Raw genomic sequence first — 17,824 nt, 5'->3', positions numbered from 1 at the left:
AAATACACAACACAAAATGACAAAAGTTCAATTACATGAAATGTAAAGAATCCACAAATAAGAAGAAATTGAAAAAATACTTACGAAACAAGAAAACGATCAAAACGAGAGCAGTCATAAACATGAACGAGGCATCTCGAATTTTTCTCGGGTGGAAACGGCAAGCAAGGTCAACAATCTGACAATGACAAGGCAGCTTGGCAGTTCTTAAATATATGGCAGGCCTTGATTGGTAACGAGAAACAGGTGCACCACTGAAGAGGCACGCCCTCCACTTCAGCTGGTGCCGAAAACCAAAACGGCGCAGAAAATGACAGTACCTGCTCCTCAACAGACGCCCCCTGGTGGACTAATTGGTTTAGACGGATTGGCTCTTCATACACCCTGGAACCAGATAACACGAAAAACTGTCTACTATAGTAACCGCTGTCCCTCAAAGGGTTAATGTCAAGGTCATACATTTTGATGTATCAGGACATTCATAACCCATTCATTAGTGTTATTTCCAGAATTGAAGTGTTTTGAAACCACTTCAGTCACACACCTATTACAATAATGGTGCATTTAAAAAAAATGCGCAAATGTTATCATACGGTATCAAACGCCCGCTCCCACCCACTCTGTCCCTTTTGTTGTGGTTGCTGCTGGTTGGTTTGACCCACAAAGCCATTGACTGCTGTCTGCGCTGTCATAGCAACCAGGAAATACACAAGGCTGTAGGTTCTTGTGTGTGGAGCAGAAGAACGTGGCCAGTGTGCCACCACCACCACTGCCACACAGAGGGGATTCATCTCTATCTTCAATTTGTGGTGTGTATCTGCACAGTGTGTGTTCACGAATGCCTTCGTTTGACTGGAGATTGCCATTTCTGATGAAATTGTGTGTGAGTGCTGAAGACTCTGAAACGGAACGGCTGGGGAAATATGGGAATATCGGGGATGTGATGAATAGTGTGTGTATGGCCCGAATGAGCGAAACAGTTTGAAGTTGGAATGGTTGAAATGGGTCAAGAAATCTGGAAAGTTGTGGTAAATATGTAAAATTGCGTTGCAAAACGTGTGGACTTTGGGGAGTGTTTGAGAATTATTTTTGCTGAATAGTTTGAATTTGGAATTAGAACACATTGGCAATTTCTATTTCAATTTTTTGGATTGAATGTCTTACTCACTTTCAAGTTTTTTGTTTGTTTGTTTTTTTGTGCGTGCATCTCACACTCAACTGAAAATGCTGCAAAAATAAAGTGGAAATGGTGAAACCATGAATGTCAGACTCAGGATGGTTTCAATTAATCGATAATCTGAAGGAGGCGGTGCATAAATGAACTCTGTTTTATTTTGGGGATTTTAGTGTGAAAAATGTGTGGTTGCCGGTGAGGGAAGGGAAACTGATTTTTGGAGTGAGAAAGATGGGGAACTTTTTTTTTGTAGGATCCCTTCACTGGACTGTTTTTTGTGCGTGTGGAAAACATGAAAATGTCATAAAAAGTGGTTATTTTGGTGGAATGTGGAAAGCAATGTCCTTCATTTTGGAATTGGAGGGGTTTGATTCAGAAGGAGTAAAAGAGTTAAAATTGGCGGAATAATAATACTAATCAAGTTTTTGGGTGCAGAACTACGCAATGAAAGAAATTAGGAGGGATTGGTGAAAAACATGAGCCAAAATACTGGAGAAATATAATTGAAATGTACAATGTGAGACTTGGAATGGTTAGAGTTAATCTATAAATATGGAAGGAGGTGTTAAGTATATCACATTTTGGAATTTTATTTTGAAATCTGGCAGGCTTAGGGATTTGGACTAGTTCCTAAAATGTGCCGAATGAGTCGGATATTTTAAAGTTGAAGTGGTTTTGAAACGGTCAGCAAATGTGGTGGTAAATATGTAATTTGGACATTTTATTGTGAAAAGTGTGGAATGTGGAAAATACTACTTCCTGTTATGAAATAAGACAAACACCGAATTTTGAATGGGGAAAAACAGGGTACTTTTTGTTGAACATCTCATTTGCTTTTGTGTGTGTGTGTGTAGTACCAGTAGCAGAGAGCGCCGAAATGACCGCCACCACAGCGCTACCCCCAGTCAAAAGCGTGGTAGTGTACAGGAACGGAGACCCCTTCTTTAGCGGCCGTCGGTTCGTGATCAACCAACGGCAGGTGTCTACCATGGAGGCCTTCCTCAATGAGGTAACCTATAATATCGGGGCCCCGCTGGCCGTCAGGACCCTGTATACTCCCAGGCAGGGCCACAAGGTCGCCGACCTCCAGGACTTGCAGACGGGGGCCCAATATGTCGCCGCCGGTTTTGAGAAGTTCAAGAAACTGGAGTAAGCACCGGTGACCCTTTTGTATTCTGCTTAGGCGAGGCTGGAAGTAGAAATACTTTGTTACTGTACTTCAGTAGTTTTTTTTAACAAGTTTTCACTTTGACTCGTTACGTTTGAAAAAAAAAAAGATTGGGAGGTCAAATCAAAAATGTTCTTGACAATAATATGTTCTATGCCCCCCCCCCACACACACACATACTAGTCGAAACCGATTAATATTTTGGGGATGACAATTAAGCAGAAGACTCGTTTTTATCTATCTGCGGGGGCATCCAATTTGTCCTCTACTGCCACTTGCTGTCGACGGAAAATGACATCACAGTGCCTAAGAGCTCAGATAAGGACTGTCATGGCTCACCTGTTCACGTTTGGTCATGTGACATCAGTCACCTGAGCTCTTTGAGCAGAGCAGTTTTTTTTTTTTTTTAAACAGGGTACTTTTTGGAGTTGTGCTAATTTGTATGGAAGACTTTATTTTTTTTTTCTTTTTTTTAATGTGTGTGCTCTCATGATGCAGCTACGTCAACAACGGTGTGAAAAAGCAGCCGGCAGCTCGTGAAGACACACAGGTAGGCCGGCTCGTCTTTCTTCTTCACATTTAAGGTCTGTTGCTCGGTCTATGACTTATTTATCCAAGTCCAACCGCAGGAATGCACCAGCGGAACTCCTACCAAGCCAACTCGGATAAAAATACACCAAACGTCTCATACATGTTTTGATTGTTGATTAATCCTGCACTAAGGATAAAAAAACAAATTTGTGGATACGGGATTCAACTTGTTCGATGCCTAGCGAACGAGTGGCTTTGTTCTCACTCCAAGGGCGCTATTTCTTCTTCGGACAGAATTGAAAGAGAGTAACTGTGTGTGCCTTGGACATGCGCCCCGCGTGCACCCATCATGTCGACTATGTGCATTGCGGAGCTCTCGCATGCCTGGTATCGTGGTTGCTGTGGAGCACTGCGGCAAATGTGGCATCATGTGAAAGTTAAGCTTAACGGTATATGGACAGTGGATTAATCGGTGCATGTCCAGGCAAGTCCAAACGGCTGCTTTGTTTTCCCTCACGAACATAGTAAATGTCACATAGATCCTTGGGCTCAATTGCACCCGAATGACTTCATTTAATGAATGTTTAACATGCCTTTATCTGTCCACTTTCTAATTAATCACAAAAAGTTTTTAAAAATTGGTTGGATGACGGCTTGTATCTAGAAAAGTGTTGTTTTTTTTCATGTGAAACATTGATGTAAAATGTTTGCGAAACACCGCACTAGACTACCATGATGCCTTTTGACAACAGATTCACATAAAATTATGTCAGAGATTCACATAGAATTATGTATCAAACTTATGCTCGATGGAAAAACAGCTCATTTATCGGTATGTCTCCTGCAGGCAAAAATAATCCCGAGGCCTAATGTGTCAGCCAAATGGAAGAAGTTTGTTCCAGTGCCCTGTATTATACAGTAAGAAAAAACTCATCCGATCACACACGTTTACTTGACGCATTTGCGTGACGAATTTACGTCATATTTCAGCGTTTTCCGCAATGGGGACATCCTGTGTCCGCCCTTCCGATTCATCATTCCTCGCAATATGCAGCGAGACCTGGAGCAGATCCTCAGCCTGGTCACCGACAAGGTCAGCTTACGGACTGGCGCCGTGCGGAGGTCAGTTAAAAAATTTAAAAAAAAAAACACGCAGGCAAAAATAGTCTTGACTGTACCGGTTGTGACTGTCAGGTTGTGTTCTGTGGAGGGGGCCACAGTAACCTCGGCGGGGGAGCTCGAGACCGGATGCTGCTACGTTGCCGTGGGAACCGAGAAGTTCAAGAAGCTTCCGTATGTGGAGCTGCTAGTCTCTAAAGCCACAGAGAGGTATATCAATCAAGGCTTTAGATTGTGAAAAATCAAGCCCTGGTCTCTGCTGTCAAATGCTGTCAGCGTGGAAGCTAGCTTGCAAGGTTTCGGCCAAGTAGCTTCTGAGAATATTTATGGCTGAGAGGCAGAAATTCCGTGGATTCGGACAATTTTAAATGAAACAAGGTTGAATGTCTTGATTCATTTGATAATCGATTTGTTGTCAATGAATCATTTTCACCTCGAGTATACTTAGACAGGGCGGTCCGGTAGTCCAGTGGTTAGCACGTCGGCTTCACAGTGCAGAGGTACCGGGTTCGATTCCAGCTCCGGCCTCCCTGTGTGGAGTTTGCATGTTCTCCCCGGGCCTGCGTGGGTTTTCTCCGGGTGCTCCTGTTTCCTCCCACATTCCAAAAATATGCATTGCAGGCTGATTGAACACTCTAAATTGTCCCTAGGTGTGAGTGTGAGCGTGGATGGTTATTCGTCTATGTGTGCCCTGCGATTGGCTGGGAACCGATTCAGGGTGTCCCCCGCCTACTGCCCAGAGACGGCTGGGATGGGCTCCAGCACCCCCCGCGACCCTAGTGGGGATCAAGCGGTACGGAAGATGAATGAATGAATGAATATACTTAGACATACAGTATCGTCTCAACTACCGGTATATCAAGTTTCCTATTAAAAAGTCAAACTCAAACCCCCTCCCCTGTTGTTTCCCTGGTCATTTCCATAAACGTTTGTGACTCAAAAATCCGCAGAATTTTGCAAGCCGAATGCCTTGAATGAAATATTTGGGTCTTTTACTACATATTGATTCCTTCACTTCACATTGACTTTTCCTATTTATAGGTATTACCCAGGAAGAAGACGGGGGTTGAGGAGAAACGTGGTAAATATCAATTTGATGCGCTGACAACGCAAGCAGCAGACTCTTGTTTTCGCCAAAACATACAAACACAAGCGAGACTTCATTGTGGAGGGCAAGCAGTATATCATGCACACCACTGACTAGTTTGTCATAAAAGGATGAACATGTTAGGGCCCTTACAAGGATTTCATACGCCATAACGTACAGTTGCTCACAAAAGTCAGAACACACCTCACATTTTTGCTAATTTCCTTTTTAAAGGACGATACTGAGAAAAAAAAATTACATTTTGGTACACTATAATTTAGTCAGCAAGGGCGGACTGGGGAGAAAAAGTGGCCCAGCAGTCATTGACAGACTGGCCCATTTCGTGCGATGTGGATGGAAGTCGTTGCCAATCCGTCCGTATTTTAAAAAAATATTTTTGTTGTAGAACAGGAAGGAAGGAAGCGGTCCAGAAGACCAATGTAGTGACTCTGCTCTGCTCAACTCTCCAGCGGTAAAACCATATACACCATATATAACTATAGTAGAGATGCAGGATTTTCTGAATCAAGTCGTCCAGGTCCTGAATGAGCGTTAAGCCCCAAATTATGCTCCCACTCTTTTGACTGTTGACATTTAGTGTATTTTTTTTGTCCTTTTTTTAAAATCAAATGCTGTCCTATTTTACGCCCAGTATAATGAGACACGCATCTTACAAAAATATTAACTTTCGTCTCATCAGTCCACAGAATATTTCTCCCCAAATCTCGAAGGGAATCATTAAGATCCTTTTAGTGAAATGTGAGACGAGACATTTTTGTCAAAGCCCAACACGCTGTTTCTATCAGTCAGACGAGCGGAGGGTGAAATCGACGGGTTATGAAGCTGCTCCCCCACAGCAGGAACGGCACCTGACAGACCCAACAACAGACCCGAGAGCGAACGACACCTCCGGACTCTTCGCCAAGCCCGTCAGGGTTCACAAAGCCAGACGAATGCCGAGACCGCCCCACAGCAACGGACCTAGTCAGGAACCACCCTCACACATATTCATATCCTTTCTCAGATGAATTGAATGTATCGTCCGTGTTTTGCTTAAGTCTATCGCGGCGTCTACAAGCCGGGAGCGCGCAGGAGGAGGAGGGAGGAGGTCAGAGGAGCCAAGGAGGTGCAGGAGGACGAGAATACAGCGACAGAGCTTCCCGTTGATCAGGTTTCCTATATATAAGCCACTTGATTTGGTCGCAATATTGGGTACACCGTGACAATCCCAACGGAGCTTTAGGCCCAAATTTGACCGTGAAATAACGTCCGAAGTCTTAACTTAAGAATACTTATACATAAGAATACACTACCTCTCTGACAGTGTCAAAAACTGATGCTTATCTTTGTCGGGGCAGAATTTTTGACACAGCTCATTTATTGGTATTTATCAGATAAAGTGAATTGTACAGTGATTTTTTTGGGGTGAAACCGTAAATGTGTCTTTTATCCTAAGAGAGTGGCAGAAATAGTGGAGGATGAGGAGCTGAACATCACATACGACGCTCTGAATGGCACCCTGAAGGTTTACATGATTATAAACGCATTTTATGAAAAAGTTCTGGTTTTACATTGAAAGGACTCCTAAAAATGTCACATTTATAGTTGCCGCCATCTGACCAAGATGAAGCGGAAAACACAGCGACAATACAAAGCACAAAAGAGGAGTTGAGCAGTGAAAACCTGGTATGCACACATCGCACGCTTTTTGGGTGGGCTAACTTCTTGTGTTGGGGGTCTTCTAACCTGAGTGTCTTGATTTAAAGGAGCCTGAGCTCAACAGAATGACTCTGAACACCCCCAACTGTAACGGAGAAATTCAGGGATATACTTTGGAGCATCAAGGGGAACAGGCAAGTTGAACCGCATAAGCTACGTGCGCCACTAAGCGCCCTCTAGTGGTATGCCAAGGAATCACTGCTTGAGTACTGTTGAGCATATTGTTACGATGATTTGGGAGTATTACATTTATATTTTATCATTTCTACTCTTTGGTGTTACTTGGTGTAAAAGATCTGCACTGCTATGTATGATATCAGGGTTCAATGTCACATCTACTTTTGTGTGTGTGTTTTTTACAGGAGAAAAGAGCACAGAAGCACTACCAGGGAGAAGACCAAATCGAGCAACCATCATAACCACTCTCTTTATTTGCTTTTATCAAAACTGTATTACAAAAAAAGAGCCTGGTAATTTCAGTAATTATTGTTTTTGGGAGGTGAATGCCCATTAAAATATGTACATTTTAGTTCTTGCAATGAAATTATTTCCAAAAAGACGAATTAAAAGTATTCAATTAAAAGTGTCTTTTTGGTGAGATTTGTTTGGATACAGCTTCACAATATTACACGCAGCAATACACTTCTTAACATCCGACAGTTTTCATCACATCATTCTGGATTTTATTACCTCTTCCAGGAAGAGGTAAAGTATTGTTTCAAACGGCATTTGTTGGTTTCATTTTGGGCTCGGGGGGGGAAAAAACACTGCAGGGTGAACAAAAACAATTTGGTTGAAGAGAAACTGGCCGAAGGTGGATTTCCCATGGCTCATTTTGTTTACAAAATTTTTCCATGAACAAAGTAGCTAAAAAAAGACAACCAAAAACAACAATTTTTCACTATTTTAGGGGATTTCACGCAATTTTTCCCAAAACCGAAAATGCATTGGATAGAACCCTCAATTAAAGAGACACTAACGTAATAAATAATATACATTTGATTTTCTGACAAAAATACAATTCTTTTCTGACTTATATCAGGCCGCCACTTCGATCATTTGAGATTGAATGATTGGGGGTTACCAAGGTGGAACTTCCACCTACAAATGCAAAGAATTTCGGCAATGTTTAGCGAAAATGATCTTCCGAATGCGTTTATGCACACCGGAAGGTCATCAGGCCTGAGCCTGAGTGCCGACGTCATCTACGGAGCTTACGATACACAAAGTGACCCCGACCATCGTGAGTAACATTCCGGCAACAGCTTCTGAAAAGACACGGACAGAAAACGGTTTCAAAACTAAAGAGAACATTTGAACAAGGCTGATGAAGTTGGCTTTCTTTTTTTTTTCTTCTTCTTTTGGAAAGGCAAACTAATGCATCACGATCGGACTGGACTCACGTTTGCCTCCAAAATCCTCGCCCAGCAACTTGCCAGTGAGCAGAGTCCAAAGGAAGGTGAGAGAGTTGGACACGGGGACAGCCAATGACAAGTCTGCATGATAAAATGAATGGCAATAATTAAAAGACCGCCAAAAAGACGTTGAAGGGTTGTTTTCGTCAAAAATTAAATAAAGGAAATTAGGAGGTAAAAATGTCTCAAAATAATATGACTTTAATCCCATTAGGTGACAATTTTTAAATAATATGCGACTTTTTCCACTTTAATCTAAAAATATCATTTTTTTAAAATTTTGAAATTGTACATCTTATCTTGAAAACCTGCAACTTGTTATTATCAAAAGTCGGACTCTGTTGATGTGAATTTCCAATTAAGGTACATGTATGTGACATTTTTATCAGACATGTAAACTTCATTCACATAAAATAAAAAATACAAATTACTCGATCAAATTACACAAAGTGTTTTTCCTCATTAAAATACCTTATTCAATTCCGACAGAAATCTTGAAAATATACAGCCTTTTGTCGAAAAACTGCGAGACCGTTGAAACCTCCCTTTATTCTTGCAAAATTAGTTGAATCTAGAAAATGGGCATTGACTTTGACACCTGGGATCTACGGTTTAATGTCTCACCTGTGGTGGAAAGTGTGTAATAGTACACCAAAGAGCCACTTTGGTTCAGGACAAACGGGATGAGATACTGAGGATGGATATAGAATAGAGAAGGAAGGGCATCCATTTTATGTTTACAACTTTTTTTTTTAAGCATAGAAAACAAGCGAATGCAAAAGAAGTAAAATGCGCTATGCTTACCCTGAGATTAAGGAAGAGAAACTTGAGCTCAGCAAGAAACTGGGCCACTTTGCTGGACTTGGACACATGTTCGATACCTTCAGTGCCTTTTTTCAGGAAAGGGTTGGTGCATCCCCACAACACGGACACCAGCAGGAGACTCAGCACTTCCACTATTGAGCAACATACTTTAGGTCGCTTGAATACGCAAATGTTTTTAAATCGTTATCACTTATTCCTGTTAGATACTGAGACTAGAGACATAAAATGATGAGTTCCGGTTTAACTTCATTAGCATGAGGGCTATAAGGAAAGCTGTCGGATAGCTACGTTGTAATCAATTCAATGACGCCAAACACGATCGTATTAGTTTCATTAAAACTGATAAAATACACACACATAACTCGGACTGTTATGACTGTTGGACTGTTGGAAAGATATAATGAGTTAGCGACCTACCTAGAGTCACCGTCATACCGACGTCACAGACTGTTGACGCGTTGCATTCAAGACCGCTTTGAAATTGTCGGATAAACCTAGTTACAAGAAAATAACTGTTCGAATTACTGTACGCCAAAACCAAAGTCATTGCATTTTCCCCCCAAAGAGCCTTGTTAAATTAACCACCACCAGATTCAAGAGTCAAGTCCTCCATTTTTTTTAGTTTATTGAGTTGCTTAACATTGCACTTCTTCAATATTCCCCTGTAGAGGTGATTCTCAGCATTATTGGTCAAAGATGGGCAGAATAACACTACAGTTACATTTTTCTCCCATCGTTGATTTCTATTGGCTTCGTTCAGTAACGCTAAAGGCGGCCCAAATCTGATTTTTTTTCACCCATGTCTTGCTTGTTTTTTTAATGACAGTTTGAATGGCTCAATTCCGTTTTTAACATAGTTTTTTAAAATAATGATTAAATTAAAATATATTACCCCCAAAATTATCTAAGATGTTTTTAACACTTTGATAAACATATAGATTGGCTCAAATTAATTCTAATCAGAATCAGAATCAGAATCAGAATCATCTTTATTGGCCAAGTATGTAGAACACACAAGGAATTTGTATAACACACTGCACTAGTATCATCGTAAACAACAAAATCATTGAACCATTTTAGAGTATACCAGTAGTTTTGTAGTACCATTTTGTGGTGCAAGAAGAGTGACTATGTCAGTGACTGTTTAAAGAGTTAATGGCTAGAGGGAAGAAGCTGTTTAAGTGTCTACTGCAGGCATGTCCAAAGTCCGGCCCGCGGGCCAAATCCGGCCCGCGGTCGAATTTCATCCGGCCCTCGGCCCCCCTGTCATAAAATCAGTGCCGTCTGGCCCGCAGGTTGGGCGCAATGGAACACGTGTTGCATTGACTGAGGTCTCGTCGACTGGGGAGTGATGTTTCATAGAGTACTGCTTCCCTCTAGTGGCTAAATGAGTAATAGCATTCACTAAATGAGTACTGTAATAGCATTTAGACACTAGGGGGCATCACTCACGAGTTAACAAGACATCACTCCGTGTTTATATTGACTGATATGTCATATTTCAAATTCCTGTTTCAAATGAACCAAAAGAAATTCTGAAGATTGTTGAAATTAAAATAAAAATGGAAATGTGAAACAGACTGGCTTACTAAAATTTCTTGAACAATATTGTTGTTCAATGTAAAGAATGTCAGCCAAGGTCGGCCCCCCGACATTTTACCACATAAAATCTGGCCCCCTTGGCAAAAAGTTTGGACACCCCTGGTCTACTGGATTTGGTGCGCATGGATCTGTAGCGTCTGCCTGAGGGGAGTGGCTGAAAAAGGTGGTGGGCAGGGTGCGGGGGATCCAGGAGGATTTTCCGTGCCCTTGTCTTGATTCTTGCAGTGTGCAAGTCCTCAAGAGTGGGTAGGGCGGTGCCAACGATTTTTTCTGCCGTCCTAACTGTCCGTTGAAGTCGGATTTTGTCCTTTTTTGTGGCGGCCCCAAACCAAACCGTGATGGAAGAACACAGGATTGATTCGATGACTGCCGTGTAGAACTGTCGTAGCACCTCCTGTGGCAGGCCATGCTTCCTCAGCAGCCTCAGGAAGTACATCCGCTGCCGGGCCCTTTTCAGGATGGAGATGGTGTTGGTGATGGAGATGATTTCTGTTAATTACTTGCACGTTTATCTTTTTTTTTTTTCAACAAATCTAGGCATGTTTATTTGAACACAAACTTGTAATTATTCTGTTTTATGCACTGTAACAAGTGGATACTGTATTGTACACAGGTTAATTTCGTACCTTCTGCCATCTAGTGGAGGAGCGTTTAATTGTTCTCCCCGTCAATATTAAGATATCCTTTATTTGTCCCACACTGGGGAAATTTACAAGCCTCCAGCAGCAAGAATGTACGTAGAAAGAAGAAAGAAAAAAAACAACAACAATATACGTCACTTAGATTGATGGCGAGATCCAATATTGCTTGTAAATAATCATTTTCTCTGGATGGGAATCACTGCTCATACCGCTTATCCTGTTGAGGGTGCAACCTGTGTCCGCTTTCTTTAGCCTAATGACTACATCCAGAACTGGTCCAATCAATCAGTAGAGACAAAAAAAAGAAGAAGAAAAAAAAAAGAAACATTCGGAATTTGTATTTGCATCGTCATTGAATGCCTGAAAATCCAGTTTTATTCAATTCCAGTACGATCTAAAGACTTTTTAAAATGATACAAATATGAAGAGCAATGAAAAGTAAAGTGCAAAACTGGTTGGCATCGCTTTGTTTTACAAAGAAACCAAGAAAATGTTTGTGTGTTCTAGAAATAAAGTATAAATCTGAGCTAAAAACGTGTCATACTGGCAACCAGGAATGAGTAATCCTTTTTTATTTCATAGTGGTTGTGTGTCTTCTAAATGTGATACTCAACTGTACTGAACAAATGTGCTCAATTAAGACCAACCAAGGACTGGTAGTGCAAACACTGACTATTGATACAAAAAGCAGCCTCACTTCACATCCTTCCTGAAGCCCTTTTGTGGTGTCTTTTTGTTCACATTTAGTCTCGGATTAACCATAACAATAAAGTCATGTTTCCACAGGATTCAGTCTATAAAGACAGGCGCGTCAGTCAATCTTTTGAGCAGATGCTACGTGTTTCCTGCCGTGTCATGGACGGTAACCGCCGTGGATCCGCTGGCCGTGCCCAACTCTTCTATGCGATGCACGGAGTTCGGTTCTGCTCTCGGCGATGGCGATGAGCCGAGGTTCGACGAGCTGACTCCAACGGTGACCATGGGCATGATTGGAACCGTAGACTGGGGTGTCTTCTTATTAGATTTGGAGGCCCCGCTGGACCCCAGAAGTCGGGATGCGTGGGTTCGCCTGATCTCAGAGAAAACGGAAATTAAGGGCAACATTTCCACATGAAGACAAAACATACATTATTTACCAACAGTGGTACAACACGTTACGAGTGCTGAGCAAACTAACGAAATTACAAAAACGAAAATTGAAAAAACATTTTCACGAGCAAAATAAAATAAAAATGAAAATGCTTTTGAAAAAAAAAACAGAACTAACTGAAACGACATCTTACATTTATGAAACTAACAGTAATTAAAGCGGAAACGTCCTTTGTTTTCGTCTTTGTCAATGATCATACAGGAGCTTTCGGGGTTAACTTTTCTGTATGTCCTTAGCGAAGTACTTTGTGACCTTTTTTAAACCTACACTCCACAAATACTGCACATACGGAAAGAAAATTCAAACTAATACTAAAGCTACTAAAAACTAAACTATAACAATGCGCTTGCGAAAAAAAAGAAAAACAAAACAAAAACTCAAAATAAAAGTCCAAACTAAATTAAAAACATTGTTGACTGACCCAATTTTCTAAATTTTAGCCATATGAGCTGTTGTTCAAATGATTTTTTTTCTCTTGAGGTAGGACCAAAGATTTCAGGCCAAGCACTTGCTTCAATGCGTTTATTACTCCTCCCAGTTGAAGTTTACTTAAAAGTAAAAAAATAAATAAGAGAATTACACCTTTTGTACTTATTCACACCACATTAACTTTGTTGTACGAAAAAGTGCTAGCTTAATGCTAACACACAACGCAAACAACGTGACAGGGGACATGCTGACCTGGTTGCATATACAATATTTGCGTACAACACAGCCGGGACCTCATAGGAAGTCAAAAGTGATAAAGCGTGTGTGTGTTTATTCCCTATAGTTGCTATGCGACATTGAAAAGGAATGTGGCCTTACTTGTTGTACGTCTTTAGGATGAAGAGAAGAATAGTGAGGATGATAATAATACCAATAACGATGACAGCGATCATAGCACCAGAACCTGGGAGGAAAAACAACCAATTGTGATTTGAGTGGCATGATGTGGATATACTGAAATGCATCATGGGAAGGCTCTCACTCTGGATGAGGATTTGCTCTTTGGATTTGGTGATGCTGGAAGGTGATGATGTGTTGCTTTCGGGTGAGGCGGTTGAAGTTTGCATCTTCAGCGTGAACCTGCACAAGCAAGAAGAAGAAGAAAAAAAACGCTTTGAAACATATTTAACCCTTTTGGAGACAGCGGTTACTATAGTGGACAGCTTATCATGTGATCAGGTTACAGGGTGCATGAAAGGGGTTTAATACAACCACGCTATGCTGCCTTAAGTCTCTGCGTTCCCTCTGCATAACTTTGCGCTTATGGCATTTTTTTTTTTGCAATATCGCTGTGGTTCCATCATATTAACATGATCATGATCAGTCAAAAATTACATGACAATCACTGGCAGTGTTGACTTATGATCAACCGTGCCCATTAGCGCCAACAAATATTATGTGGACTGTTTGCAAAGGTGACAGCTTGTGATAAGTGAGCGCTTGATGGTCGGACATCCTGTCGTGATACGCTGAGCTAATACCGCTCAGATTCAAATGCTGTGGTGCAGGCTGGATTTCAAGCTTCATGTTAAAAACAAAAATATGTCATACATCAGACTTATACTGCACATGCAAAATGGTGACTGCATTGGGGGCGGGCGGCTGTGATTTTAACTGTTCTATTTGTTTTATTTTTTTAAAGTCCAGAGGACCTTTAAATATAAAAATACACTGAATATAGTTTGGTCCGCTCTCTCATTTTCCGGGTACTTGGCATACTTCCTCAGCATGTCGAGCTGAGTAATGACCTCAGTTTTCTTGAGTATGCAACTTTCTGTGTGCATTCAAGATATGTCGGTCTGGCCCCATTATCAGCAAAACATTCTCTTTCCTGTTTTTCTTCAAATTGGCTGTTCCGCTCAGCACACTTTCTCTTTGTAGGTTATTTTGATGCAATCTGTCATAAGCCTGAGCTACAAGTGATTTTTTTTTAAACGCCAAAGGCAACAACACGGCAAAAAATGTGGAGGCCACATTAAAATTGATCTTTGGTGTAGTAGTAGCAGGCCGCAAAATATCATCCCTGCAAATGCCCTACTCCAACCTGTGTTAACATGACAGCAATATTTATTGATGTATAATTACAAGATAATGTTCGTAAGAATACGTCAGTGAACGTGATATGCCGGTAGCGGGATGATGATGCATACATTGCGGCAAAGGGGAACGTTAGTACGTCAAGCCATCGGTTGCCGCTTCCTGTTCAGTGTGTGACAATCGCTATATTGTTCCACAGATCATCATGTGATACCCTTTCACCTTCATCAAACAACAGCTTTAATGGTCTGTAAACCAAGCAGAACGGGAACTAAATTGACCCGTACACCGGCACGATGAATCACGTGAAAGTGATTCGAAAAGAACGTTCAGGTTCAATGCAAGGGCAAATTTGACATTCTTCTCGGGTAGTTTATGAAACATAGTGTAGTTAAGCAACCAATTGAATGTGTGAGTTTTGTTTGAGACCTCCGCCGTAAGTCAAGTGACTTGAGACAACTTCGGTTGTGACCAGGCTTGTAACTCAAAACACTTTAGATCTCAAATCATCTTTCCCCGTTGAAATGAACGGAACTAATTCTAACCCCTACTCCACCCCCCAAAAAAAAACACCTTTCAGATGTGTTTGTGTTTTTTTAGTAGGGAAAACTACACTTGATAATATTGCATTTTAGATAAACATTCACTAATGACACAATTAAATAAAGTGAAAAAGAAGAAAATGTTTTTATTGCACTTTGCATCAATCAAATGATAATTGTGTTGCTGTTCACCTCGGCCATCTGGGGGCAGCATAAGACAAAGAGTACACGGATGTGGGTACAGTATTGATGGCTCAGCTCCTCGCAGTGGATAAAGAATATATAAGTGAATACCATTACAATAAATGTCTAAAAATATTGTGCGTTTACCATTACGTGTTAGCATAGCATTAAGTTAACAGCTGAACCGCTACATGTTTTTTTAAAATACTAATTCTAATTCTCCTAGCTTAACATTCAGTTTGGCAGTAAACTTAAACTGGAAGTGACATTCCACAGCTTCAAGCTTTTTTTAAAGTTAGTTAGTTTGAGTTTACCGCCACCCTACAGCGCTCATATCTCAAGTTTGTACTCGCAATTCAAAGCAAAAAAACACTGTCTGGCTCCTACTTCCAAAAAGTTGTGAATTCAGTCACTCTTATCTAAAGGCACCACTGCCTTGGCCCACTAAAAACCTCTTGCTGTAGTTTGAGAAGAATATGAGCCGTTTCCTTATCCCAAGCATTGGCTGCCGTCCACCGCGTTTTCCCCATCTCCTCCCCCATACCACAGAAGCCGCAAAAATCAGCAAAGTGGATGGAACTTACCAACTACGCTGTCAGATCAGCTCGAGCTCAAAGGAACTCGAGCTCACTGAAAGGAAGGGGGCATAGTCCACGAGAGGAGTGAAGTCCAGTCCAGTGAATTTGGTGGACGAGAGTCAACGGCGGGACAGAAAGAATTTAATAACAAGTGGGAAGTCTCTCTCTCGCTCTCTCTCTCACTCTCTCTTTCTCTCTCTCACTCTCAGGTGGGTAAAGCGAGTAAAAGGTGTAGGGGAGGTTTCTGATTTGGTGTCCGAGAACTGAGAGTCATCATCTGCGGCGGCTGGTTTTTCAGGTCCTCCCACTCGGGCATCGAGGGAAGCCTGCCGTGGCGCCTGATTAAAAAAAAAAAGCATTGGCGGCCACACTTGCGGTGAAATCAGCGGGAAATCTCACACCACGGTGTACCTGGTTGAAATATTAAAATCCATTACTTCTGGGATTCCCATACATAATACTTCAACTAGGGATGCATAACAGACGAAGTTAAAGTACTTATATTTGAGTAATCGCCAATACAGAGTACAGTACTGATACTTGATCATGCCATGATGTCTTGCAATTTTCATGAGAAAGCGTTGTATTTTAATGTTTTTTTTATTTCAGACCAATGTCGATTTGGCAGAATAAAATGTAGATAACCGATTAAGATATCGTACGATTAAAATAACTTCTTTTTTGTCCCTTGACACGAACAAGAATAGCAAACGTGTAGGGAGGACAGTGTGTTGCAAACATGCAAATGAATCTCAGATTTGATGAAAAGGCACAAAGAAGAATGCAGGCATTATATAATATAACTCGTTTTTCGTTTAAAATGCAATATTGTTTTTTGTAAAAAGGAAACATTTTTTGAAATTCTCATACAGTATTCGCGACATCTATGATTTTTATTAGCACGTTTACAGCATTATGCATTGTGTTAGCATTAGCATTGAGCTAGAGGACTTTTGCGATACAAATGATTGTGTTTGCTTGAATAAACATAAAATTATTTTTGTTTTGTGTTCATTTGACAATAGACTTCAATTGGGACTGTCGAACGAAACAGCCTGAAGCAAACACGTTGGCTTTTTTTTTGAGGAGACAGTGTTTGTTGACATGCAGTATTGGTGCATCCCCAATCTCAACAGACAAGTGCATCACAATATCTTGGAATAACATGGAAAACTAATACGACAATTGTCTGAACCTTGAAGGAGGTCTGTGCCACACCGAGTCCTATTCAGGTAGACCTCACTTTCTTTAAGCGTTATCACAAATCCATGAGTGCACACGTGGTTGAAAATTAACTATATTGGTTGGCTCAAGGGTATCAGGTAAAGGGTGTGTAGCAAATTTGGTCACATTTCTGTGGAAGTCAATGTGTGCGATATCTCAGTCTTATTATTGTATCTCCAGTAACACAACCTCACTTGTAGTCCCCCCCCCGCTTCAACAGTGCCAACAAACCACTGGGCTCTCCAGTTACAATCTGGAGGCTCTTAAGGCAACTACTGTAGCTTTTTTGTGAGCAAGTTTGAAGTGTTCATTATTCCCAGGTGTTCGCATGTCACTGCAGCAGCCTTATATAAGAAGAGCAGAGATTAAAAATCCTGCGTAGAGGTCAGTTTTCACTCAACATAAAAAAAGTCCCACGGCTGAAAAGTAAATCAAATGCACATTCTGGCAAAAGGCAAAAGTTTACTTAACTGAGATGTTTTGTTTAGTTTTGGGGGGGGGGGGGGGGGGGGGTTATAGTGAAAATGGAAAGCAACGACAGGTGTTGCACCATTCTCTTTGATTTATCATATTTTTTTAATGTTTTCAGCCATAATAGTGTCTCTCAAACCAACACAACATATAAAAAGGCACATTCATATCAAAGTTTTCATGTTTTATGATACAGACTATGAAGTTATGTGGTAAGATAAGGTCTGTAAAAGTTTGATCTTGCAGCAAGTGTTGACTTTATAAAGATGTGTATTTGTACTTTTTACTAAAAGTTTTGACCTTCGAAGGAATTTATTCATGTCATATTTTCCATCGGGGATAATTGTTGGTTTGGTGTGCTCGCATTCTG

General features: G+C 41.0%; 4 protein-coding genes across 4 annotated transcripts in view; 2 read left to right on the top strand and 2 right to left on the bottom strand.

Moving 5' to 3' along the window:
* The first annotated feature begins 160 nt into the window (after positions 1-160).
* cldn23l (claudin 23-like) overlaps positions 161-17,824 on the top strand; it is a 96,169-nt gene continuing 78,505 nt past the window's right edge. Inside the window, exon 1 of the mRNA XM_052086343.1 lies at positions 161-246. The gene's annotated coding sequence lies outside the window, so the exon portion shown is untranslated. The remainder of the gene's footprint in view (positions 247-17,824) is intronic.
* On the top strand, positions 680-7,112 carry dcdc2b (doublecortin domain containing 2B). Its single transcript, XM_052086313.1, has 13 exons — positions 680-809; positions 2,029-2,323; positions 2,841-2,892; positions 3,721-3,791; positions 3,864-3,995; positions 4,068-4,202; positions 5,034-5,073; positions 5,486-5,551; positions 5,886-6,063; positions 6,138-6,250; positions 6,536-6,604; positions 6,685-6,765; positions 6,846-7,112. Exons 2-13 carry the CDS (start codon positions 2,052-2,054, stop codon positions 6,939-6,941), a joined length of 1,305 nt encoding a protein of 434 aa, XP_051942273.1. The 5' UTR covers positions 680-809; positions 2,029-2,051; the 3' UTR covers positions 6,942-7,112.
* On the bottom strand, positions 7,201-9,600 carry tmem234 (transmembrane protein 234). Its single transcript, XM_052086350.1, has 5 exons — positions 9,474-9,600; positions 9,018-9,184; positions 8,838-8,904; positions 8,202-8,294; positions 7,201-8,066 (listed from the first exon to the last, which is right to left on the bottom strand). The coding sequence occupies exons 1-5, from the start codon at positions 9,583-9,585 to the stop codon at positions 7,975-7,977; spliced, it is 531 nt and encodes a 176-aa protein (XP_051942310.1). The 5' UTR covers positions 9,586-9,600; the 3' UTR covers positions 7,201-7,974.
* ncmap (non-compact myelin associated protein) lies at positions 11,634-16,049 on the bottom strand. The gene is made up of 4 exons (XM_052086351.1): positions 15,766-16,049; positions 13,402-13,499; positions 13,239-13,323; positions 11,634-12,350 (listed from the first exon to the last, which is right to left on the bottom strand). Exons 2-4 carry the CDS (start codon positions 13,484-13,486, stop codon positions 12,116-12,118), a joined length of 405 nt encoding a protein of 134 aa, XP_051942311.1. The 5' UTR covers positions 13,487-13,499; positions 15,766-16,049; the 3' UTR covers positions 11,634-12,115.

Source organism: Hippocampus zosterae, chromosome 14 (genome assembly GCF_025434085.1).
Source record: "Hippocampus zosterae strain Florida chromosome 14, ASM2543408v3, whole genome shotgun sequence".
Classification (NCBI taxonomy): domain Eukaryota; kingdom Metazoa; phylum Chordata; class Actinopteri; order Syngnathiformes; family Syngnathidae; genus Hippocampus; species Hippocampus zosterae.
Note: the sequence above shows the minus strand (reverse complement) of the source record. Positions and strands in the feature narration are given on the sequence as shown.